Raw genomic sequence first — 25693 nt, 5'->3', positions numbered from 1 at the left:
TTCACAACAAAGCTTCTGGGCCGCAAAACAAACAAAAGGCAAAAAGGTGAAAACAAAAAAAGTGAAAATTAAAGGTTTTATTTTAACAAATAAGGCTTGGACTGAATTACATTCGAGAATTGCGTATAAAAGTTTCTATTGTTTCCATTGTTTCTATCGATACAAATACTCCAATATAGACCAAAATTTAGAGTGCAATTCACCTCATGAAACAAAAAACAAATCAATACACTTGCTTTATGTCAATAATGGTATGTAAATATTTCATTATTTTTGTCAATTTTTCAATTTTTCAATTTTTTTCAATTTCCTTTTTGCCATATTCAGCTTTGTGTAATAAAAGTTTACACAACGTTTTTCCGTTAACATTTATCACAGATTTTAACACCTGCTGCATCTCACAAAAACTTTCTTCTCTTCTTTTTCTTTTGTTTCTTGTTCTTACTTGTTCTGGAGGTAACAAAAAAAAAAAGAGAGTAGCAGTTACGACTACTGCTTGTCAAGTAGGCGTTGAACCCTAATGATACAAGCAAAAACAATAATGAAAAAAAAAATGTTCTTTGCAATTGGAGATGGCTTGTTCCTTTCATCAAAACAATTTTTATATGTATACAATGTGTTTAAAACAGGATGGCTCATTACACTGGTGGTTGCAAAAAAATAAAAAAAAAAAATAAAAAAATTTGAGAAAAAATAAGAATAAAATTAGAACCTTGAAAAAAAAAAAAAATTAAAAATTCCGCTTCCCGGACACAATTTAAAATTCCGGTAGCATTAACAGATATGTCCGTGTAATTCCGTAATTAAATATCTACAGCGTCAAATTTGTTTGAATTGATGCACCACTTTTGACTAGCACTACAGATTGTATTTCTGCTATACCACAGTCAGCTGGAAATATAGTAAAGACTTGGTGGAAGAAGAGGGGAGGGGAATTAAATAAAAACGTAAAACGAAAAACGAAAAATTCGAAAAGACATTCATCATTAAATAACTTCTACAAGTAGTTACTAAGGTTACGAATACCAGAGTGGAACTTAAAATAGAAAAAAGATTATACTTTACCGCAATCAACAATGCAATCATCGTCAAACACAACTTTTTTTCTGATATTATCAAATGAGTTCTTTGTTATAGTAGTCTTTACTTGTCCTCGTTGTGCGTTTCGCTAAAATACAAGACATAGGGCTGGATAAGAACCAGCAACTTTGCAGGCAAAAATTGTAAGTGAAAACCGTGTCTACTACCTCTACCAAGATATATATAAGGTGCTTGAATGAAAGTAAAAAATCACTTACTCAAATCTATTACAAAAGCTATAAATTCTTAGAGTAGCAAACAGGGCAACCAAATTAATCACTGAATAAATAAATTGAATAAACAAATTGATTAAATAAATTGAATAAATAAAATAATCTATACTACTTGCAAAGCAAGCAAAAAAAAAAGACAAACTTTTCCAAGTATTCTAATCTAAAGTGACTCGAAATTTAATCTAATTCACTTTCCGGTCTAATTCCTCTTGCGCTGCGTGAACATCAATGCCACTACCACTACAAAACAAACACCACACAAGACTAAACTTGCTTCAAATGCACCCATATAACACTTGTTTCCAAGATAACAAATTCCAGTCTCCTTGTCTGTGTTCAAGTCGTAAATCCACCCAAAATACTTGTTCAATACAAACAAGATAAGCAATGGCCCCGTACATATTAAACCCCAGTTTGTTGAAAACGTTTTGGTGCCAAACGAGTCGGCAATTACAGCAGGATATGTGCCAAATATGAGCCCATAGCTACCTCCAATTATAGCTGACACGACAGAAGTCAAATGGAACGAAGACACGTTTTGTATTGCAATAAATTGACCAGAGGCCAATAGAATTAATGTAAACGCCACAATCCAGAGCCTTTGAATATGCCATTGTTTATAAATGTAATCACTAATGAACCCAGAAAGAAGACGGCCAACAAACGAGGCTATTGATATGATAGAGACTTGGATAGCTTGAATCGAAGCAGCCTCAGGGTCATGGGCCAATGTGCTTGCCACATTTCGCAGGGACATATCGATGCCGTGCTTTTTATTATAATAATATTGAGCAATGACAACAAATCCAACACTATAGATGTACATTTGACCAATTCCCGATGCAACAGAAACAATTAAGTAATGAGTCAAAAACACTTTATCAGTAAGACGTTCTTTGATCGTCTGATAGGGAGTTTGCAATCTTGCCTTCACTTTTGCAACGGTAACCTCTTCTGCATTACCACTATTAGTAATAGCATTAGTATTATTAGTATTTTTATTATTGTCACTATTATTGTTACCGTTAGTTGCATTTCCTCCACGAAGATCGCCTACAATGCTATTGGCTTCTGATTCCTGTAAACTCATGGATGCTCGAGGGGTTCTGTCGCCGATTCCCCAAAAACTAAATGATCCTTTCAAAGATTCTGCCTTTGATACTGATTGTGCAGGTGGTTCAATCTCGGTCAACAACGAGATTTCATCTTCTGGAAGGTAATTGGAGCCATGTCTATCTCTAGAATATTGGCTCTGCAGGGACAGTGGGTTAAAAATCTCTTGGTCTTCTATATCACCTCCACCATCTTCTTCATCGGCGTGATAGACATGGACAAAAAAAGAGCCAAAAAAATTCACCGCACCGCAAAAACATGCTAAAAACTCCAACAACTCGCCGGCGTTATCATTAAAGAATGCTGCCGAGATTATTGAGAAAACTGTGGCAGCAAAACCATAACAACTCACAGGTATGGCACCTGCAACACCCTTATTCTTTGGAAAGTTCGCCTGCGACGCTTTCAAAGTAGCGAAATAACTAGTGATCGATCCGAACCCAACAAATATCATGGCAACACAGATCACTAGTAAATGGGCATACTGGTGTTGATAAATTTTAAATAATACAAAATAGCCCAAGAAGATACAAATGGATCCTATGAAGATGCTTAGTTGAGGTCCATAATGATCAATTAATAATCCACCTGGTAAGCCCCCTATACTCGACCCCATATTTGAAGCTAAGGATATAGTTGCCGAATCTGAGGTCGTGAGTCCTATCCTCTTGATCAATTGTGGAGAATAGACTCCATATAAGTATGGTGTACCAGAAGCCAACGCAACAAAAATGGAAACAAACAAGGCCAAAAGACGCAATGGAAGGTGTGCTGAGGCAATGTGATGGTGGTGTTCCTTAACTCCAAAAAGCTTAAAGAGTCTACCTGGCATTGAGTAAGGCAGCACCCCAGCATTTCTATGTTGAGGGCTTTCTTCAGGCATGGTTGGTGTGACGGAAGTGGAAAATGGAAAGTGGAGATTTAAATAAAGAATAAAAAAAGATCTTCTCCTTCTTTTTCTTCTTCTCCTTGTTGTTGTTGTTGTTGTTGTTGTTTTTGCGGCTATTAAAGTATACCTGTTTAGTTCACTTTCTTTTTATACTTGCAGTTGTGGGAAGTCAAAAAAAAAAACAGAGAGATAATATTGTATTCCTTTCTATCAAACATAAACTGAATCTTGCTATGAGGCATTAATGGGTATCTTATTTCCGTTGAGAATTATGGGGGGGGGGGGAGATGAATCAAAACAAATTGGAGAGCCTCAAGTGTGTGTGTGTGTGTGAAAGAGAGAGAACAAAATGAAAAAAAAAAAGAAAAGAGATAAGGACTCAGATCATGTGATCATTTTTTATTGTTTAATTACAAAGGATACCAAACATAAGAATACCGCCATCTAAATGATGTTCAACTACATGAGTAACAGAAACAATTTGCTCCGATATTATTCCTGTATTTTTTTGTCTGCAATAATGTTAATGATTCTTTCTTTATTCTATGATGTTTTCACCAACAAAGTCTGCACTAATTCCGATTCTGACAAATACATTTAGTCTCTCATTGCCATTGCCGTTTGCACTTTACACTTTACACTTTACACTTTTCATTTTTTCATTTCTCGTTTTCTCGTTTTTTCAATTTCCATTCTCGCGTGCCAAAAAATCTCAACAGCTTTCCAAAAAAAATCATGTAGTTATAACCCCCCCCCCTCCTCTCCTACTAACATCTACCCTGTTCCTCTTCCTTTTCTTAATCAATACAGCTAAATCACTCTCGCATATACAATGACACGATTGGACAACTCGCAATTCTTAAAACAGTTAAATGACCTAGTGGTGAAAAACCAAGGCAAATCATCTATATACCTTACCCAAAAACGATTATCGACACCTGATTTCACAACGACAACAACAGCATCAAAGAGCTCAAACACACATGATTATAAAGTTCCTAATGACCTCCCGACCAATGTTATTGAATCCAATAGTAGAGAAGAAATACCACACAATGACGAGACATACCCTATTCTTATCCGTATAGCAATGAATAGCGCCGACAACAAAAAACTCAAAAAGGAAAAGGTAAAACTTTCCACTGTGGTTGAAATCGCACAGTTGAACCAATTTTGGACAGAATATATCCAGGTAATCAAGAACGGGTTTGTTGGATTGAAAAAGAAAGAGAAGAAGAATAAGAGCAAAAAGAACAAAGTTTCAAAATAAGTATAAACAGTGGAAAATTGAAGTGGATAACTACACTGGGTTGCTGCACTTAGTAGCTGCACTGGGTTGCTGCACTTAGTAGCTGCACTGGGTTGCTGCACTTAGTAGCTGCACTGGGTTGCTGCACTTAGTAGCTGCACTGGGTTGCTACACTGGGCAGTGTTTTCTTTTATTACTAGTCATCTTCTACTATCAATAAACCATTGGGGTATACCAAGTCTACATTTTGAATAAACTCATTTCGCATGTTGGAAAGATCCATTCGTGGCGGTAATGGCGACAGGAGTTTGAAATTGAATTTGACTTGGAAATTTTCAAACATGGTTTCTGCCTCAGCTGGTGTAATCTTACTCATTCGGGACTTTCCTTGTAGCATATTGCGCTTATATAATTCCACATAGATATATATGTCATCAATTTTCATATTTTGAGGAAAATAAAATGTTTTTCGTGTAGAATCGGGGAACTTGATTGCAATCTTGGCAGTGTTTGGTGCCTGCAGTTCGAGATTGAGATTGAGAAACTCCGATGCCTTGTACTCCAAGTACGCTTTAGTCTTGGCTTGTTGTTGTTTTTCCGCCTTCTTTTGCATATCCTTGTGGACAGATTGTAGGTAATTGTACTCTTGTTGCCTTTTCAACACCTCGGTCATGTACTTATCCTTCAATTCTTGCCTAATAAGTTTCAACTCTGGTTCATACTTGTTGATCTTGCTAATAAATTTGTTCTTGATCAAATTGGAACCAATGTGAGTTTGTGAACGTGATACTGGCGAGGAGGATGGTGGTTGAGATGGTGATGGTGATGGTGATGGTGGTACATATAATGGATTACCGCCTTGAATCTTACCAATCAACGACATCTTTGCTGGCTCCTTTTGTGGTCCTTCTGGTGTCATTTTGGTACTTCTGGTTAAACACAATAATCCCAAAAATGGAAATTTCGTCACATTCAAGCTATTGGCCAATTGGTATGCCTCTGGGTTGGTTAAGTCACCGCCCCAAATAATGACTTCGTTATTCAACTGCGAATTTGTAAAGATTTTAGTGAATTTAGGGTTGATGATAATCTCGTCAAATATGAATGATGAGTTTTCATTATTAGGATTGCTGAGGTACACGAATAAGAATTTGCCACGTTGTGTTGCCATATACAAGGCCTGTGTATAGCTTCCTTGAAAAAATGGTGGTAAATTCACCCCTTGATCTAGCAGTGGCGGTAAATTATCCTCTAAATTGCGTACAAATTTGTTGGCTTTATCTACCGGCTCTTCAACCAAGTCGTCGCGAGCTTTCAGATTGGAGGGGTTTATATATAACAAGTTTGTGATTTTAGCAAGTACAGAAAATACGATCAACATGATGAGGATAATCGGTTGAATAATAATGTAGCTGAACCACAAGTTCACTCTATTGGCCGAGTTTCTTATTGTATGTGAATTGATTGCAGTTCTTGACGGTTGGGGTAAAACCTCCTCTTCTGGAAACGCCCCAGGTAAGTTATTGTTTCTGTTATTGCTGCGGCTGTTGTTGTTGTTGCTGTTGTTGTGAATAATACCATTATTCGTTGCGGTAGTCGCTGTCGTTGAGTTGCTTCCGTCATCAACACCACCACTACTACTACTTCCACTTTCGTTGGTGCCTAATCGATGATACGACGAATTTCGAAAGTAGTCACGTATACGTGTATTTAAAGACATCGTGATATATATATCAACTGTTATGGACAAGAAGATACAGAGCTATTATTGACGTTTGTGGGTCTCGCTGATCTGTGTGGAGTAAACCCAATGATTATTACAAATAATCCTTTAAACTTTCACTGTTGCCCTTAATTTTGTGCGAGTTTTGAAGTTGTGTGAGGAACTTGAAGCCAAAGAAAAAGAAAAAGAAGACTAATAAAAAAGTGAATAAGTTGCAGAATTGGATGGAAACCACTACGAGCAATTATACGTTCAGTCATATTTTAGTGATGACAGATAAATTTGGAAAAAAAAGAAAGAAAGAACAACAAAGCCAGGTTGGTTTTGGTAGTAATTCCTTAATGTCAAGTTTGACAACCACAATGATTAATAAAATACTACTAATTAATGTAACAAGCAAAAAATCTCTATCAAATTGGACTCTTTAGTAAACTGGCAAGCCGCACGGACATAAATATTTTTCGCAATCCTTTACATAAACAATTCAAAATGTATTTACAATAGAGTAGTACTTTTCTTTAATACAACCAAGTCAAAGGATTAGAACAACTTCAAATTGAAGTGAAATTCTCAACTTAAACGCTTGTTTCCAAAATGGCATTACAATCAAAGGAACAGGAAAGAAAAGAGCAGAAAAAAAAAGAAAAAGGGGCGAAAGAAAAAGAAGAAGCAAAAATCAACTACATTCTACGATTACTAGGACGCAAGAGGAAACCGATTGAGGAGGTGATCCATCACGAACATGAAGAGCAGCAGTCACTAAACTCAGTTCAGGAAGAGCCAATTACTGCTACTGGTGACCAGGACTACGAGAATTTAACTGAAGAAATAGCAACAGCACACAATCCTTTACTTTCTGGTGTTTCTAGTCAACCAACGGAGTTTATAACTTCTAGCTATTGGCAAATGTCTACAGAAACAAATAATTTGCCTATTAAGGTCAACTATACTTCTCTCACTACGGAATCACAACGATTGACAAGCAAAGAGATTCTCAAGACGTACAATGAGACTTCAGACTTAGCTTTTTATACATTAGATCATTTGGCATACATTATTGACCATTTAAATGAACCAATGCCTGGTGCTTATAAATCTTTGGATTCGAACCATTCATGGATGACATATTGGTTATTAAACGCATACAGTTTGATCAAAAGAAGTGGAGCTAGTGAAGCAAATGAAAAAGAAGATAAGCTGGAACCAGAGACAAATAAGACGAGTAAAGCTCAACAAAATGACGATACACAATTTACAATTACACCAACTATGCTCGAATTAATCAATGACAAAATTGAGCGACTAATTTTAGCAAATGGATATGGAGGAGTAGCTGGTGGTATTAACCAATTGGGACATGCAGCATCAACATACTCGGCCATTCTAACACTTGTTCTTACCCAAAACTATACTCTTTTAAACAAACTTAGACCAGGTATTTACTCATGGTTACTATCATTAAAAAGAAAACACTTTATTGCACCAGATAAATCTGCATCTTCATTTGTGATGCATGAGCACGGAGAGTCAGATACACGATCGACGTATTGTGTATTGGTTATTGCCTCGCTTTTGGGTATATTGACTCCCGAACTATGTGCTGGTGTTGAAGACTGGATCTTACAATGCCAAACGTATCAAGGTGGTTTTGCTGGTGTTCCTGGTGTAGAAGCACATGGCGGGTTAACCTATTGTGCTCTAGGTGCATTATTTTTGTTGAATAGTAGTCCAGAAAAAATACGAGAGAAAATGGATCAAGGACAAAGTGGCGTAGGTGTTGGAAAAGGATTTGACAAGTTGGTCAAGTGGTGTGTGGATAGACAAACTGATGAAGGTGGGTTCAATGGACGACTGAATAAATTAGTGGATGCATGTTATGGATTCTGGATTGGTGCACTATTTCCCATGCTTGATATTTTGAGGACTTCCAAATCCAGCAGCAAATTATATTCATCGTTGCACAAAGAGTCAACAATATTCAACAGAGAGGCGATGTTGAATTATATGCTACGGATAGCTCAAATCACGGATGGCGATGGCGGGTTTCGCGATAAGCCTGGAAAATGGCCAGATTTCTATCACACAAACTATAGTCTTTGTGGTGTGAGTCTTTGCCAGCACCAATACTATTATGATTGTTATAAAGATGTCAATTGTGATGAGAAGAAACCTCTGAATTTCTGCAACAATGAACGGGATACACCTTTAGCATTCAAGATTAAAACAAAGCCAGTGGATGGTTCGGGGAAAAGTACATATCCCGTGCATCCCGTGTTTGGTGTACCTGTTTCATATATAAATGCAGCTTGCATGTATGTTGAGCAAGGACTAGGGTCAGTTTTGTAAACCGATATTGAGTGGAAAACGAAAGCAAAAAAGAATAAAGAAAAGAATAAAAAAAGAACAACCCCCCCCCCCCTTCGATCACCTTGATAAATTTTTATTACTATGTGAACGATGATATCAAGATGATATCAAGATGATGTATACTATATCGAAGGAAAGTATTACAGGTAAAAAAAAAAACAAAAGCAAAGCAAGTATAAAAAGAAATGAATCAAAAACTTTATCTCTGTTTATGTATATAAATATAAATATGAATATATATATATGTATATGTGTATAAGTGAACACTCTTACTTATTCACGTAATCGTCTCTTATCCTTTTGTCCTCATCTCGAACTAACAGGCAAGGAATTACTTTGAAATTGGAAATAATCGCCTCTTTCGCCTACAGCTGATGGTGCGGGTGTGGGTACTCCTCCGTTACCAAAATTGAATCCTTCAGAAACGTCTCTTGGTGTATGAGCATTTGTTGATGAGCGCTGAGTAAACTCTTCAACATTATTGTTGATAAATTCCAAAATGTTTGCCATTTGCATAGATTGTGTTGAATGGTCATTGTGGCCTTCATTTTCAACTTTGAAATCAAAAGCGTCAACAGCATCGGCATTACCCGCCATTTTAGCTTCAACTTCTGCTCTAGTCTTGACCAATTCCAAATATTTGATAAATACCTCGTAGCAAACGATAAATTGGTCCAATGTTTGCACCATTGAGATTCGCTGACGACGTTGATGTTGCACCAACTTGTAAACCAAGTCAACTTGCGTTGACATAATCTTCTCTGCATCTGCCAAGAATCCTTGGATCAATGCGTCAATGGTGATGAATACACCTGTTCGGCCGCATCCAGCAGAGCAATGGACAATTATTTTTTGAGACAAGTTTTGCAGCTTGATCAACTCATCTTTAAATTTAACCAATTCAATTATTGACTTGAAGGATTGTGGTACACCAAAGTCAGGCCAGCTGAGGTAATGGAAATGGTAAATGTTATTGTTTATGCGGCGCAATTTAAAGTCGGGAGAGTTGGTCTTGATGCACTCGATATTCTTGATACTTGGATGGTTAAAGTAAGATACTGGTTTTGCATCCAAATTGATAATAATTTGGATATGTTCCAGGTTGATAAGTGACCAGAAATCGTCAATGGTTGAAGCCAATGGGTTTTGCGTTGCAATGTAAATTTGTTTATTCTCTACAATTGGGTTTGTGCTGATATAGTTGCCATTGAAATAGTCATCGCCAGCTTGGACATGGTTGTGGTTATGCAATTGTTGTTGTTGTTGTTGTTGTTGCTGCTGCTGCTGCTGCTGCTGTTCAGCAAGAGAGAGCTTGACTCTCGAGTGTTCATATGGCCAGATATTGTTGTATCTATTCTTGTAGCCAAACTCTATTCCTCTAGGTAATCTAAACTCAATTTCAGAACATGTACTGCAACATGGTGACAACACATTTTCCAGTGAAGATGCCGTGGCATCATCATTACTTCCGGACTCGCTCGAGAGTGGTTTTTTAAAGTCGGAGCACATTTGATTCAATCTATTCTTTTCAATTTCCTCCACCTTGTCAAATTTTTCATCGAGTTGTTTGATAATCTCCTCATTAGATTGTGTCTTCATAAATGTTAACCAATTAGGTAATGTCAAGTCTTGTGGCACATGAGCCAATTTGTACTTGTACGATTTGATGCTATCCTTTGTTGGTGCAACTCTTCCGTTTCCCAAAGTGTTTGCTCTGCTATAATCGTTATTCTTCTTTATGGATTGGACAAATTTGCTTTTGAAATTTGTTGCTGATGGTAGGGTAAATCCAGAAAGACTCTTGGCCTTTCTGTGGTTATTATCTGCACCATTTTGGTTTTGGTTTTGGTTTTGGTTTTGGTTGTTGTTGTTGTTACTACTATTGTTTAAACCACCACTGCCACTTGTCATGAAAACCAGTGGTGTGTTTTCAACAATCTGTGGATTGCCCAGTAATGCTTTAGAGAATCCGCCATTCAAGTAGTAAATGTCAAATTTGTCACTAAACTTTTCAAATTTGGAGATTGTTTGGTATAGTGGGAAGGTGATTGCATCTTTTGTAGTTGCTTGGTCATAAAACAAGAGTGTTAATTTCTTGTCATTCGTATTAGAATTGTTACCACTACTACTACTACTGGAATCATTGTTTAGTTGAGTAGTGAGTCGGTCTTTTAAAACAGAGTCTAGACTCACCATATTGAGTAAATCGCCTAGACTAAATGAGCTTCTCTTGAGTAGAGTGGTTGGCACACTCAAGTTGGATGCTTGTTGTATGCGGCTTTTGCTGTACAAGTTAAAAGGTCGCACATCAAATATAAAGTCATACATGTTATTGGAGAGTGTGATTGGGTCTTGTTGTTTAATTGTTTGTGGAAAACTGGTGGCAAAGGTGGGTGTTGTTGGTGATGGTGTCTTTATTGCGCCTGAAAAGGATCCTGAAAAGGCACCTGGAAACGATCCCGAGATAGATCCAGAGTTGTATAGTGGTGATTTTGGTGGTGAGTTAAAGTGCATGGATGGTGGTGCAGCAGTTGTAGTTATGCTTGGTGGTCTTTGAAAACTATTTACATTTTTCTGTTCTTGCGGTTTTTGTTGTTGTTGTTGCTGAGGCTGCTGAGGCTGCAGAGACGGTGGGTTGAAATCAAACTGTTGTGGTTCGTGCAGACTATTGCTACTGGACATTGCTGACAAAGGTAGTGAGCTCATCTTTTATTGCCTATATATATATATTTTTTTGTTGTTTTTTATGAATTTTTTTCTTCTTTTTTTTTACTTTTTGTAAAAAAAAAAAAAAAATTTCAGTGTGAAGTTGTATATATGCGTTTGTCTGTTTTGTTGAAGAATGCCTTGTAAGAATTGCAAAGTTGTTGCTTTTTCTCTTTTTTTTTGATAATCTGTTAATTGCTGATGTTTGTTGTTGTAAAAAAGAAAAATAAATGCTGAAAATTTAGTAATGGTTGTTAAAATGTAAAGGAAAGATATAATTGGTAAGGATGGGGAAAGAAAATAAAAAAAGGGAGTTGAAATTTTTGAATAGCAGTAGTTTCCTGTTTTCCGGCTGAGAAGGATATTTCTTCTCTGTTATATATAGAATACAATACAATACAATACAATACAAGTTTTTATAATTTACATTTTATTTATTTTTTTTATTTAATTTTTTATTTCTTTTTTTTCTCTTTTGCCTTTGCAATTCTCGCCTCTACTACTACTACTATTATTATTATTGTTACTATAGTTTTTGTTATTACTACTGTGTTGGAGTGCACATTGGGCTATACATACTGCAACAACGGGAAATAGACAGAATTAGGCAAAGGGTGGAAAATATTTAGAATGCTGTAAACATCATCAATATCATCAACAACATAAATGATGAAATGTATTTTTATGACATTACAAATTTAAATGCTATAGGGAAAAAAAAAGAGAGAGAGGCTTTCCTCAGGGTTCTAAAAGGTAAAGGTTAAGGCAAAAAGGGGGAGTGGAAGTGGAAGTCAAAGAGCTAGAATTAGAAACAAAAAAAGAAAAAGAAAAAGAAAAATGTATATACGTCATCAGTATATTGAGCAACGTCAACATTTTTGCAGCTGCGGTTGCAGCAGCTGTTGATGTTGACACTACTAATGCTGCTGCTGCTCCTCCTTTTACTTAGAGAAAGAGATGGAAAAGACGAAGGGGGTGTTTCTTTTTTTTTTCTTCTTCTTCTTCTTTGCAGTTGGCTGCAAGTGATATTTATTCATTGGTGGTTGATTGATGACGAAAGAAGAGGGAGGGTGGAAGATAAATATTGGGTCTTTTCATTTTTTTTAGAGGGAAACAATTTTCTATTGTCCAGTTCTATATATTGTTTTCCATAATTATTTCTCTTATTTCCATCTTGGTTACTTCCTATCTTCTTTGTTTTATTGCAGTAGTTGATGTTGTTGGTCAATGTGTCATATAGACCCCTAAGCTAATTATCTAATTATCTTGCACACACACACACACACACACACACACATACTTACATGTACATGTACATGTACTTTATATATATCTTTTTTTCTCTATATCCTTCTGGTAGTTAGCGAGGTTTTAGTGGTGGCTATGACCTTTTATTTGCTTACTTTAGTCATCTAAAACACACCTGTTTCAAGTTACAGTACCACTCTTTTTCATTGAGTAGTATGGGAAAAGGAAACACGGTATCTTATAATAAACTACACATGCTCCCCCCCCTGTTCCCTTGTTTTTTTGTTGTTGTTATTCTTGGTGAACGGTAAAATGTGTGAGGATAACAGGTGACCGAGAATGAGGTAATCTGTCGTTCCTTTAAAGTTCGTTATATCTGCACTCACATTATAAGCAGACGCATACTGAACTGCTGGTTGGCTGTTTCTTTTCTTTTTTTTTATATATATATTCCGTTTCCAACTCTCATAAATATGACGTAATTGACAAGAGTTGTCCATACTATGCAAGATGTGTTATATAGCTACACTAATCTTTATTGTCTTTAAAACTAAACAGAGGGAAGCCATCATTCATTTTTATTTTTTTATAAAAAAAAATAAACTTTATTTCTTTTTTTTATTTTTCTTTCTTTAAAAATGACTTATAAAATATTATTATTATATGTACTTCTTACTATTTATTATACTCTTTTTGGAAGGAGACAAAGAGACAAAACTATAATAAAAAAAAGAAAGTTAAATTTTGTTTCTATTATTATTTTATTTTTTAAATAAAAAAAGAAGAAGAATGAGTCTAGAACAAATTTAAAATATATTAGAGAATACATTTGAAAACAGCTGGTAGCAGTATACTCTATGTATTATTATTGCTATATATATCAGTATATATATATTATATATACACACATACACTTTCAAGTCCAAATCAATTGTTTGAAAGAACATTCAATAAAAAAACAAATCAGGAGACGTGTTACACGAGTTTCTCTTTTTCGATACTTTAAAAAAGCAAAATTAGCTTAGTCCTTTTTTGTTTTGTTGTTCCTTGTTTTGTTAAGAAAAGTGGGAGGAGATATAACTCCATATAGCATAACTCTCATAAGAAAAGCAAAGAGAAAAGAAAAAGAATACACATGTTCTAGCCCTTTTTATTTTTTGGTTCTGTCTTCTTTCTTCCTCTTAAAGCCTAGATCGGCCTACAAACCCCTACTTACTTACTTACCTACCTACCTACCTATCAAAGGCTGAACAATAGGAAATCTAAGATACTTGTAACCTTTAGGATTTGTTAATTTTTTTTTTTCCTTTAGTGTATGGCATCTAAGATTTACAAATTTTTTATAGAGAGAAAAATTAAATAAAAAAAAAACAATACAGACACAAAGACAAACACAAACACATACAAATTTTGTAGAGTGGTATCACCCTCGTTAAACACACACCCTGTTCTCCATCCCCCATCCCCCATCCCCCATCCTTCTTCCCCCACGTAACTACTTCACTCACAGAAAATTCACTCTATTTTATTTTCATTATCCACACCCCATGTACTTTTCTCTCCTTTCTGCTGTTACTGTATGGTACTGCACATTACTGTAATACTCTGTAATACACTGCAATACACTGTAACACTTATCATCAGTGATTGTATATGACGACGAACCCACCTCTGTTCACAAAAAAAAACACATATATCCTTCTACTGTGCAATCTCCCCTTCCCTCTTTTTGTCTTTTTCTCTTTTTCTACACCCCCACTTTCCAATTCAATTTATATGCTGCATGTGCTGTTGCAAGGGCTGTTTTTTTTGTTCTTGTCGTCTTGTAGTCTTGTAATTGCTGATCATTCTGCAATAGAAAGCTGGAGTGAACACATGTCTAAAACATGTTTCATCCTTATGCACACACCTACCTAACTACTCAATATTGCGTAGCCTTAATAAAAAAAAAAACTTTTATAACTTTTATCCCCCCCTCCCCATAAAAGAATAAAAAGGACAAAGGACAAAGGTGTTTACCACTTCTGGAGGGTTCAATCTCTTGTTCAGCTTACTGTGTTTTAATCAATAATGACATCACTGAGAGAAGAGAAAAATAAATTGGTAGAATCTATACAACTCCATGTAAATTCTTTCAAATTAAAACAGAAGTAAAATAACAAATGCAAAACGAACAAAAAGGATAAATAAATAATTAAAATTGATAAAAAGCATGGAAGAAGCTGTGTATGCAAATGTATAAGCAGTTTGCTAAATATGTTCTTTCCATTGACCAGGACAGGGTAGGGACAGGATAAGGACATCCTCGGATTACTTGTGACGGTACAAAATATGAGAGTTCTTCTTTTGTATTTTTTTCCTCCTCATACTATAGTAAAGTGCGGGTGTTGTTAAGGTAGTTGGTATTAGCTTATGGTTGTCGACACAAAACTACACAAGACAAAATCAAATAAAATATGAAATATAAATTATAAATTATAAAATATAAATAATACAAGCATCATTCAAATTACCAGTTGTTATAGTGCCTTTGGTATATCTGTGGGGCTGGAGAAGAAAAGATAAGGAAGAAGTTTTGTTGCGTGTATATAATACTGGGGAACTTGGAAACACACACTTGAACAATCACATGACCATTTGAGTAATAGGCGATAATTCTCTTACTCAAAGGTGTATATACATTCTTAGTATTATACTTTTTTAATCAAACACTAGAACAAACTACTACTAATACTACTACTATCTAATCCTCATTAATAACAATTGTCGTGTCGCGTTTCTGTTTCTGTCTCTGTTTCTGTATTATTATCATTATTATTATTATTTTTTGCTCTATCTATTTATCTATCTACCTGTTGAATCCAACATTTGGTAGCTTCCACCTTATATCTCCACACACTCCACATAAATCTCTCTCTCCCTGTCTCTCTCTTTTTGCAATGCAATACTGGTGACTCTCCTTTCCATCCATTTATTATCTGCTCTATATGCAACTAATAACAACACTTTTTAAAAATAATATTATGTGTGTGAGAGATTGTACATGTATTGCCCCCTCTTTTTTTTTTTATTTATTTATTTATTTAATTAATTTAGCTTAATTAATCCTTTCTTTGCAAACAAAGTGAAGGAAGAAACAAACACAATCTTTAGGTAAAAACTCACAATTAAAGTACCCTCATAACTTCACTACAATCTTTCACTACGACCCAACTTCCCATTGACATTTATAAACATGCCCAAGCAATCGGCAAACTCCAAAAAACACTCAAAAACAAAATCAGACAAATTGAGCAATAATAACAATAATAGTAGTAGTAGTAGTAGTGGTAACAGTAGTAGTAACAATAGTAACAACACAATTTCAAACTGCGAAGCTACATATTCAGATCAACAAGTAATCCAACAACCACACTCAACATTAGTAGATGACAATGAGGAAGACAACAATCCATTCCTGTACCACGAAGGAGTCACCAGTTTTGTCCAGCAAAGTCAACTACATTCAAAAAACAAGGACACTCAATTTGCCACATCTTTAGTGAATGACAATACAGACTTTGAAGACGAATCAATGCTACTATACAAGACAGAAAAAAAATCAAGTAATATAAATAATAGTACATCACAGCAACTGCAACAACTGCAACAACTGCAACAGATGCAAAAGCCCCTGTTACCGCATTTGCAAAGCAAGAGTGAATCGTTCAATACAGTGCATATGAACTTTGAAAGCCGCGTCACACGAATGTTGAAACCACAAGTACAAGTCAGAATCAATATCACTGAGGCCGGCAACTCAAATGAGGGAATGGCAAACCTGCTGAAGAAATACATAGTCTACACAATCAGACTTGCCGATTTAAACTCTATAAATAACGAAATCATCACGCGGAGAAGATATAGCGATTTCGAAAGCCTAAGAGAAATATTGACCAAGATATTCCCCTTAATCATCATACCACCCATACCACCAAAGAATTATTTCGATTTCTCAGTATTCAACTTAGTAGGAGGGCAGAACACGGGAACAACAAGCACGGGATTCACAAATGGCAATATCGGAGCAAACATTAATATGAATTTAAATGCAAATGGAAGTGGGAGTGGAAGTGGAATTGGGGGTGGAAGTGGAAGTACGGATGGCAGCAAAACTACTCAAGGTTCAAACTATCCCCATACTCAATACCAACACCACAACCACAACCACGATACTTCATCATTAACTGGTGCTACACCACACGCTGCATCACAGCAACCACAGCATACCCACACATCTTCCTCTTCGCTTTCCCCCATTGCAATACCCAACAATCAAATCACTTCATCAACATACTCCTACATCAACTCAAGCCATTTGAACAAGACCAAGTTGATAGAACATAGAAAACGACTATTAACCAATTTCCTCAACAATTGCCTTGAGATACCCCAAATCAGACTGCTCGAGTTTTTCGCCAAGTTCCTCGACCCCAATGCCAACTGGTCAGATGAAATCACCCTCATCCAAAATCAGCTACCCAAGAGCAAGTACTTGCTAAACCCAGAGAATGGTTTGAAAACTGATGCAATATATCGTAATTTACCCAACCCATCGACAAAAAAGACAATGAATTTTTTCAAGGATAATAAACGCAAGTTTACCAAAAAGACCAATCAATTGATCAGCAACAGCGTTGCAGCAACATTACCAGACTTGTCCAAGGACACAGACTTACCACAACAACAACAACAAAAACAGCAGCAACAACAACAACATGAAGAAGCAGAAAGTTTAGACCCAGAGTCATTACAAAAACAACACCAAAATAGCTTTATCATAAACACTTCTGGATTAGACGATATCAATAAACGCATTATGGCAAATTTTATGGGCTTATCTAATGACTATGCAGATTTGGGCAGCCAGCTCAATTCATTTTCCCTAATGTTCTCAGAAACGATACATCTGCGACATGAAGGAAATGACAACTACAATAATAGCCGCAAAAGCCATAACATTAAAAATAACAATGGTAATAATAATGATGATGATAATGGTAATGGTGGTGTTGGTGGTGTTGGTGGTAAAGGCTTGAATAGCAGCAGCAAAAACGACAATAGCAATGGTGGAACTGGTGCTGGTGCTGGTGCTGGTGCTGATAATGATGACCTCGGGTCTAATGATAACGATGACGACTTAAATTACATTCTAGACAAGGTGGGACAGGCATTTGACAGATCATACATTACCATCAACTCAATGATTGGCGAGTTGGAAACTCAATTCTCAGAACCTTTGGGCGAGGCAGTACAGTATACGGAAATGCTACATCATGTTACAAAGTACCAACTGAAGAAACTTAAACAGAAACAAATGCTCGAAAGTGAATTAAAGAGTAAACGAAAAGAGTTAGACGACTTGTTAAAAATAGAAGGCGATGCTGGTAACTCCAACATCTTGACACATAATGAGGATCGAAATGGTGGGGGGAAATCGCCAGAATTTGCATTGCCAAAAGAACAAGGTAAAAATGGTGCTGATGCAAATGGATCTCTGGTCAATTCGGTTTCAAGAGCAACAAATAATAAAAATGATGATAATGAAAATGTAAATGCTAATGTCAATGTTAATACTAATGGATCTAAGAATAGCACAGCGACCTCGAGTTCCCGATTCAAACTACCGAGCTTGAAAAAGCTTACACAATACGTGAGCGAGATTATAGATCAAAATCCACAACAAACACGCAAGACCAAGATATATGAATTAAGCGACAAGATCCATATCTTTGAACGTTGTCAGGAGATAATGTTGGCTGATTTGTCATATATATTTGATGAGGTGGATAAGAATTTACGTGCATTTCATGCACGCCAGTTACGTACGATTTACGGCATCTTGGTGTATTATAATAGAGTAATGATTTATTGGGCAAGAAAAAACACTGAGATTTGGGAAGAGATCAAAGATGAAATTAAACGGTTTTAACATTGATTGGTTCAAAGTTTGTTACAGTTTTAAACCTTTGATTTGGAAAAATTATAAGGATATACATATGTAGATATCTTTATATTTATATGTATGTATATATATACAGTGCACAGGTAGAATAAATTTACAATTAATGAAAGTTTCTTTCCTTCATCTGCATACAAACCAGCTCTCCTCCCTTCCCCCTTTTTTTTTTTCTTCCTTCCTTCCTTCTTCAATCAAGTTTTTTGCTCAAATATTGTATAATTGCTGGACCCCATTCACCTGCTGCTTTGTACTGCTTTATATCATCAGGAAACCCCTTTATAGCTCCAATCAACCGTTCACATACTTCCGGTCCTTCGTTTCTAATCTCCTCAATAGGAATCAAATATGTCCGGATGGTGAACACCACTGCGCCAGACTTGGGTAATTTGGTCAATACCTGTCGTTCACTTCTATACCTTACATCATCAAAGTTCAAGCTTTCATATGGTATAGCCTTTTGTTCGTGGCCATTGGGTAAATTGTGGCCCTTGTTCTGGTCATCCACGTAGAAATTTTTGTGTGTTTGCATCGACCAGTTGGACCTAGTGACAAATTGTCCAGGGGACAAACGGTCAAAAAACCTATTCATTGATGTCTTGAGTTTAGTAGTGTATCCAGGAATTAGCTGGTGGATCGATGTAAGTGGCTTATTAAATCGTTCCTTTGGATCAAATCCAGCGGCAAAACCAAAGACTCCGGCTTTGAACCAATACTCTTCACCATATTCCTCATGTGCTCTCAAAGGGTCCTTCAAAAGAATAATAAAATCTTCCTCAATGTTTTGCGACAAGTATTCTTCAAGAACCTTGGGCTCAATGCCATTACCCTTGAGTGGATATTTCTTGTTGGTGATCAAGTTGTGGATCAAAGTTTGGTTGTGATATTCTGATTCTGAATCTGTAGTGGTAGCAAAACATGTAGGGTATTTGCGTAAGCAGTAGTCCATCACAATGTCATAAAACTCAACCACTGCTTCTCTTGCCTCCTCACTTGCAAACAAAGTGGATGATCTCAAATCCCTTGTCTTGGGGTACGCAGGATGACAATTGTTCAAGATACGACGTTTATGTTCTAAACGTGATAAATAAGTGGGTTCAATCAAGAGCCAGTCCTGAGCCTCGAGACTCCTGATACCCATTGTCAATTTGTATGGTGCATTTTTAAATGGCATTGATTTGAGGGGCTCATTATCTTCATTCCATTTAAACTCGGTGAGTGGTGTGATTTGGAGCTGGGTTGAGTTGTGTTTATTGTAAAATGAGGACTTTGCCGGTTTTGCTTCGGAAATAGTTTTGTTGGCGTTTTTGCCAATACTTGATACTTTACTTTTAGTGTAAAGGTAAAATGAAGCAAAGATAAATGCAACAACCGTGACCAAAGTCGGGTCAAAAGGTTTGTTCAAAGCATTCTGTACTGTTGAAGCCAACGTCGAGTTCATGATATGTCTTTAATTTGGTCCCTTTTTTTTTCTCCAACCTCTCCAAGAACAAAAAATTAAAATAATAATAATTAGATATAATTCAATAAGGAAATAAAATTAATCAAAATAAAGAATGAAAAAAATTGAGAAATGATAAAATAATAAACAATCAAAGATGAATGATGAAAGATGAAGAAAAAAGAAAAATCAGCTGGTGTGTTGTAACGTAAATATATAGATCAAATGTTTTCTTATCTTGAGCTAATTTTTTTTGTTTTTTGAAAACTAATTTTATCAATTAAATATAGATCTTTTACAACTTTTTTGTTTTTCCTTCTGTTTTTTTTTTCTTGATTTTACAATTCTAGACGAGTCATAATTTGTCAACTGATTGAATGCATTGAGATGTGTATGTACATGTGTTTGTGGAGGGTGGGGAGTGGGGGGGCAGGGGGCAGGAAGACCTTCTAGTTGCTTTCCCTTTGCCGCTGAAGGCATAAATGAAAGTGGAGGTCGGTATCGGAAGGAGAGAAACAAAAGAATAGAAGAAGAAAAAAATTGAGAGAAGTGTCAAGCGAGATAGGGCCGTTTTAGGAAAGGTTTACCGCGGGATTCCAATTCCGATTTCATCCACCCATCCCACTGCCGCCTTTATCCCTCCTCTCCTCCACCTCAGCACCACAACACCTTAGCACCACAACACCACAACACCTCAAGCTTCATTTATTCAAAAAGAAAAATAAAAAAACATATTTAATGCAAGATAAGACACATGCTAAGTATCTCAGGTGATATTTTTTGTTTGAATACAAATATCTTGTTCTTTTTCTTTTTCCCACAATGCACACGATGTGGATAGGTTTTCGTCATTTTATTTCTTGGTATTTTATTGTGCTTGACCTTCCCCCAGTTGCAATAATGGGTTTTAGTCTTATCTCAAATAGTATTGGTAATACAAATTGTTATTGATTGTGAGCGCTGGTGGGTGCTGGTGGGTGATGGTGGTAAATGATTCCTCTTTTTCTTTGGCATTGAGAAATTGGTCAAAACGACAATTCGTAATGATATTTGCGGAATCATAAACTTGTTATTTCAAAACATGTAGAGACCAATGTTTATCAATGGATGTTAATACATCAACTGTACAGTCTTCAAATAGAACTTTGATGCAAATGCCGCCCAAAAAAAGAGAAAGTAAAATGAATGAAAAAAAAAAAAAAAAAAAAAAAAGAAAAAGAAAAAGAAAAAGAACATTAAACTAAAAACTAATTGCGCTTATGAACGCGCGCAATTATTGCATCTCCCCATCTCTACAAGAAATTTTTCAATATCTAGTTACGATTCCTACAACCAAAACTGCTAAATTTAAACACTGTACTCCAACGATGGACACTTTGGCTTTAATTGGCAGGTTTCTTGATGATGACAAGCAGAATGAGTTATTAGAAAAATATGCGTCGAGACTTGAGGAGTCAAATGAAAATGTGGACAATTTAGCCGACTTGTTGACGATCATTAAGATTAAAGATGATCACCATGTAATTACCACCATTCAGCTGTTCATCAATCGGCATATACTTGACAAAAGCTATAATGCTGCAATTGCCAAATTGGTCCAAACGGTGCCAACCTTGCAATCCAGTATTTTTGACCACGTCACATCACTTATAACCAGCTTTATCAGTCGTAACAAAAATTTCTTTAATCCTTCTTTTTACCAACTATTCTCTTTCACAAAGCCTACTACGGAAAAGGAGGAAATTGCAGAAGAAGAGCTATTGGCAATACTTGATTTGGTGGATTTAATATGCCAGACTAACTCGTCAGAAACAACAACATTAGCATCAAATACTTGTCCCAAATCTACTCAACTTGACACTTTACTTTTGATTCTCTTGGGAATAGATGACCAAACAATTGCCGAGACTGCCTCCAAAATATTCAAATGGAGAATCACCGCATTGAGTGCTGATGACTCAAAGTTCGACATCACATGGAAAGTGGTTTTCGCTTTGCAAAGCTCTTCACTGAAAATATTCCACACACAACAAGCCTACATTTTATGGCTCCGATACTTGAACAATAGCGCAAGTAATATTGCATCAAACAAACAGTTTGCAGAACTCATACAAAATGATTACTATTGGTCAGCCATCCAGATTGGGCTTACCAGTAACCTGCACGAACATAGAAAATACTCACTCTCAATCTTGACCATGAGCATCAAGTCAATTAACTTGGACTTTGAAAACAAGTTTGTGAAATGGGATACGAAGGAGCAAGACCTTTACCTTAATGAGTGGGCAAGGTATATCACCTTGTATGAGATTATAGCAGTCGATACTTCTTTGCACCAGGCAGAGGCTGGTATCAATGACATGACTGCATTAATCTCATCAAACTCAAGGATTTTCTCATCTTGGGGGTGGGCCCTCTTGTCCACTGGGTTTAAAGCTACTATTGACTCGGTGCGTAAATTTACAATGAGATTGTTGCTCTCCATTCCTTTGGAAAACTTGTACTTGATTAAATCGGCATTGCCGATTTTGGAAAAAGATATCTTGCCAAATTTGATGACAGCTAGTCATTTACACGTGAAAACAATTGATGGTGTAGTAAACTGTGCATATGTTGAGAAATTGCAGAGCTTTATCATGCACATGTTTCAAAATTTAAAAGATCCCAACGATGTTCAAAACGTTGCCAAATCTGTGCTCAAGGTTCTCGTTGACTTGAAAGATGGATTCGCCCCTTCAAGAATACTCGTTTTACAAGGAATGTTGCAAGGTTTAGGAGAGAACAGAAAACTCTTGCAATATGGTGGTGTTCATGATACTTTACTTTTGGAATTATTTGATAAGACGGCTGAAGATGAATTTCATGAGAGTTATTGTCAGGCACTAAACTTGCGACTCTTGTTGCACTTTGAACCAAATTCAAAAAAGTTCTTTGAACTTTTGGCAAAATTCGTCAAGTACAATGGATATGCAACATTAAGGAGAGATTGGAGTTTGGTTCTGGATTACGTTACAGAATTGCAAAATGATGGATGTGGAGTAATCGATATTACTGATATAGATCAACAGGTGTTGCAAATTTGCTTTTCAAGAAACAATAACGTCCTCAATACCACCAATGACTTGTTACAGGCAAAACTTCTTGAAGCTGGATATTTGCAAATGTCTTGTGAGAATTTGGCCAATTTGCCATTACTGGACAATATTGAGGTTATAGAAGCACTTGATCGTATTGAGTTCAAATCTGGTATTGATATCTCGTCATCTATTATGACCCAGTTGTGGCGCAAAATAGAAATGGAGCTCCAGTCAGCAGATATCGAAGTCTTGAAAGATTCTGTTGCAAAATTCAAGCTTTTCAACAAACTTTTTGCAAACTCAAACTATGTTTTTGAAAATCCCTTGGAAGTGTTCAATTTCAAAAATGAATTGCTATTGAATGAGAAAGAAGCATCGAAAAGAGATCGGTTCTTTTACAAATTGAAAGATGCAATCGAAGGTGAATACTTGACGTGTTTATCTACTTCATATTGTAAGCAACCAATTGATTTCCAAAATTTGCTTGGTATTTTTAGTTCCAGTATCTTGAGTCTTGATGGAAGATGTTCAATGATCAAAGCGATAATCAATTACTTGCAATCTAACCCTGAACCAGCTTTGGTCTCTGACATCGTTGCGTTCTTGATTGAAGTATGGTCTCAGTTAGCGTCTCAACGGTTGAACTTAATTGATCGGAAATTACACCTCCTTGTCATCGAAGCTATGCTTCATGAAAGAATTGTTTATGAAACCAGAGAAGAAAAAGAGAGAGACTTTGACGACGAAGACGACAACAACGACAACGACAACGACAACGACAACGACAACGACAACGGCAATTACAACGATTACGGACAAGATTTGCGAAATTTTTGCATTTCAGTCTTGGAAAATTCCAAAACAAGAAGAACATTATTACCTGCTTTGGCGTCTTGTCTTTCTAAACTCCACATTTCAAACACGAACAAGTTTGAAAGTTTGGATTGGATGCCAGAAGTTCTTGTCAAAATGTATTTGGTTTACCAACCTAAAAATGCCCATTTCAATTTGGTTAACGTATTAGCTGAAAAGTTTGATAAAGAAATTGCGGTAAATAAAGAAAGTTCAGACATTTATAAAAGAGTCTTTGGTGTCCATGAAATTAGTGCTCGAATTGATACTATTGTATTGTTCAATTCCATTAACAATAAGGACTTTGCACAAAAGATTTATGCCTTCATTATTGAAAATGAAAAAGAATTTCATCTTTTCAATGCACTTAAGCGCACCGATGCTTATGAAGAATGGAATAGAATTCAACTTTATTCTATAATTCTTTCCATTGTTGATCAAATAGACATTGATTTCAACCTTTTCATTACCAGGGTTGCCACTGACCCTAGTCCGTTGGTTAGACTGTATATCGAATGGATCATTGCTTACAAGATGTTGCAGAATCCTACACTCTCGGACGAAATGTTTAACGAGTTGACTGAGAATTACAAGGATATCAAACCAACAGTTTGTTTATCGTACAAGCGGATATTATTCCTTATGATTGCCCAATTGGAGAGGGATACGGAAGTGGACTATTTATCAAAGTATATCAACGTGATAATTGCTGGAGCAACTGCGCAAAAGAGATTAATTAGACATTTTTCACTATCGATGATTATATCAATTTGGAATGAAATTGAAAGAAAGGACTTGCTGTCAATGTCACTGCTGGAACAAAAACTGCTTGATCCACGTCTCAAACAATTGGTTTACACGCTCTATCAAACTGCTGTGAATTCTGAAATCTTTACCCTGTACAGAAGTGGTGACGATCTCATATGGGACATTAAACGCGACTTGAATTTGACTTATATTGCTGGAGGAAACTTGCTAAGATTGACTGATCGCGATGATATGGACTTTATCACAAAGGAGCAGTTTGAACAATACCTTTCGACTGATCAAAAAGAAATATTGAGACGGCCAATTGGAGAGACTCAAGACATCAACAAACTCCGAGAAACTTACAAAAGACACATCATTACACCAGAGCAGGTAGTAGAGCAGGCATCGCCATTGCAGACCAAGAGTGGTGCTTGGAATTCAGTTATGAATATCGATAATCCCAGATCTGCAAAAGACCTAAGCAGAAGCGACTTGATAGTTGTGGCTTCGTTAGTTGATAAGCCACCTAATTTGGGTGGTATATGTCGTCTTAGTGATGTGCTAGGTGTAGGTTTGCTAACTATTCACGATATGGAGGTGGCAAAACACCCTCAGTTCAAAAATGTTGCAGTTACAGCTGACCAATGGATGCCGATGCATGAAGTCAAACCGGAAGAGATTAAAAACTATTTACTTGAAAAGAAAAGAGATGGGTATACGCTTATTGGATTAGAACAAACTGACAAATCTGTACAATTAAACAAAAATCTTGAATTTGCCAAAAAGTCTTTAATCTTGTTGGGAAAAGAAAAAGAAGGTATTCCAGGAGAGTTGCTTGCTGAATTGGACTTTTGCGTCGAGATCAAGCAAGTTGGTATTATACGTTCGATGAATATCCAAACTGCTGCAGCCATTATAGTGCATGCCTACTCTTCTCAGCATTGTTAGAATCAAGACATTCAAAAGT

The 25693-nt window shown here is 36.2% G+C and overlaps 8 protein-coding genes across 8 annotated transcripts; 4 read left to right on the top strand and 4 right to left on the bottom strand. All coding sequences in view use genetic code 12, as the record gives it.

Annotated features, from left to right (window-relative positions):
- Positions 1-1512: 1512 nt before the first annotated feature.
- On the bottom strand, positions 1513-3309 carry PVL30_004267 (uncharacterized protein; the record flags this gene model as incomplete). The annotated part of the gene is made up of 1 exon (XM_001524526.2): positions 1513-3309. The coding sequence occupies one exon, from the start codon at positions 3307-3309 to the stop codon at positions 1513-1515; it is 1797 nt and encodes a 598-aa protein (XP_001524576.2).
- An 838-nt stretch (positions 3310-4147) lies between these two features.
- Positions 4148-4585, top strand: PVL30_004266 (uncharacterized protein; the record flags this gene model as incomplete). The annotated part of the gene is made up of 1 exon (XM_061119533.1): positions 4148-4585. One exon carries the CDS (start codon positions 4148-4150, stop codon positions 4583-4585), a length of 438 nt encoding a protein of 145 aa, XP_060975516.1.
- A 175-nt stretch (positions 4586-4760) lies between these two features.
- Positions 4761-6284, bottom strand: ucp10 (UBX domain-containing protein 10; the record flags this gene model as incomplete). Its single annotated transcript, XM_001524525.1, has 1 exon — positions 4761-6284. The coding sequence occupies one exon, from the start codon at positions 6282-6284 to the stop codon at positions 4761-4763; it is 1524 nt and encodes a 507-aa protein (XP_001524575.2).
- Positions 6285-6881: 597 nt separating this feature from the next.
- RAM1 (CAAX farnesyltransferase (FTase) subunit beta) lies at positions 6882-8633 on the top strand (the record flags this gene model as incomplete). Its single annotated transcript, XM_001524524.1, has 1 exon — positions 6882-8633. One exon carries the CDS (start codon positions 6882-6884, stop codon positions 8631-8633), a length of 1752 nt encoding a protein of 583 aa, XP_001524574.2.
- A 327-nt stretch (positions 8634-8960) lies between these two features.
- Positions 8961-11336, bottom strand: PTP2 (tyrosine-protein phosphatase 2; the record flags this gene model as incomplete). Its single annotated transcript, XM_001524523.2, has 1 exon — positions 8961-11336. The coding sequence occupies one exon, from the start codon at positions 11334-11336 to the stop codon at positions 8961-8963; it is 2376 nt and encodes a 791-aa protein (XP_001524573.2).
- Positions 11337-15843: 4507 nt separating this feature from the next.
- On the top strand, positions 15844-18579 carry ATG20 (Sorting nexin, cytoplasm-to-vacuole targeting pathway/endosomal sorting; the record flags this gene model as incomplete). Its single annotated transcript, XM_001524522.2, has 1 exon — positions 15844-18579. One exon carries the CDS (start codon positions 15844-15846, stop codon positions 18577-18579), a length of 2736 nt encoding a protein of 911 aa, XP_001524572.2.
- A 217-nt stretch (positions 18580-18796) lies between these two features.
- Positions 18797-20047, bottom strand: PVL30_004261 (uncharacterized protein; the record flags this gene model as incomplete). The annotated part of the gene is made up of 1 exon (XM_001524521.2): positions 18797-20047. The coding sequence occupies one exon, from the start codon at positions 20045-20047 to the stop codon at positions 18797-18799; it is 1251 nt and encodes a 416-aa protein (XP_001524571.2).
- Positions 20048-21414: 1367 nt separating this feature from the next.
- PVL30_004260 (uncharacterized protein) lies at positions 21415-25674 on the top strand (the record flags this gene model as incomplete). Its single annotated transcript, XM_001524519.2, has 1 exon — positions 21415-25674. One exon carries the CDS (start codon positions 21415-21417, stop codon positions 25672-25674), a length of 4260 nt encoding a protein of 1419 aa, XP_001524569.2.
- Between the last annotated feature and the right edge of the window lie 19 nt (positions 25675-25693).

This window comes from Lodderomyces elongisporus, chromosome 5, assembly GCF_030384665.1.
Source record: "Lodderomyces elongisporus chromosome 5, complete sequence".
Lineage (NCBI taxonomy): Eukaryota > Fungi > Ascomycota > Pichiomycetes > Serinales > Debaryomycetaceae > Lodderomyces > Lodderomyces elongisporus.
This window is presented reverse-complemented; position numbering and strand designations above follow the sequence as displayed.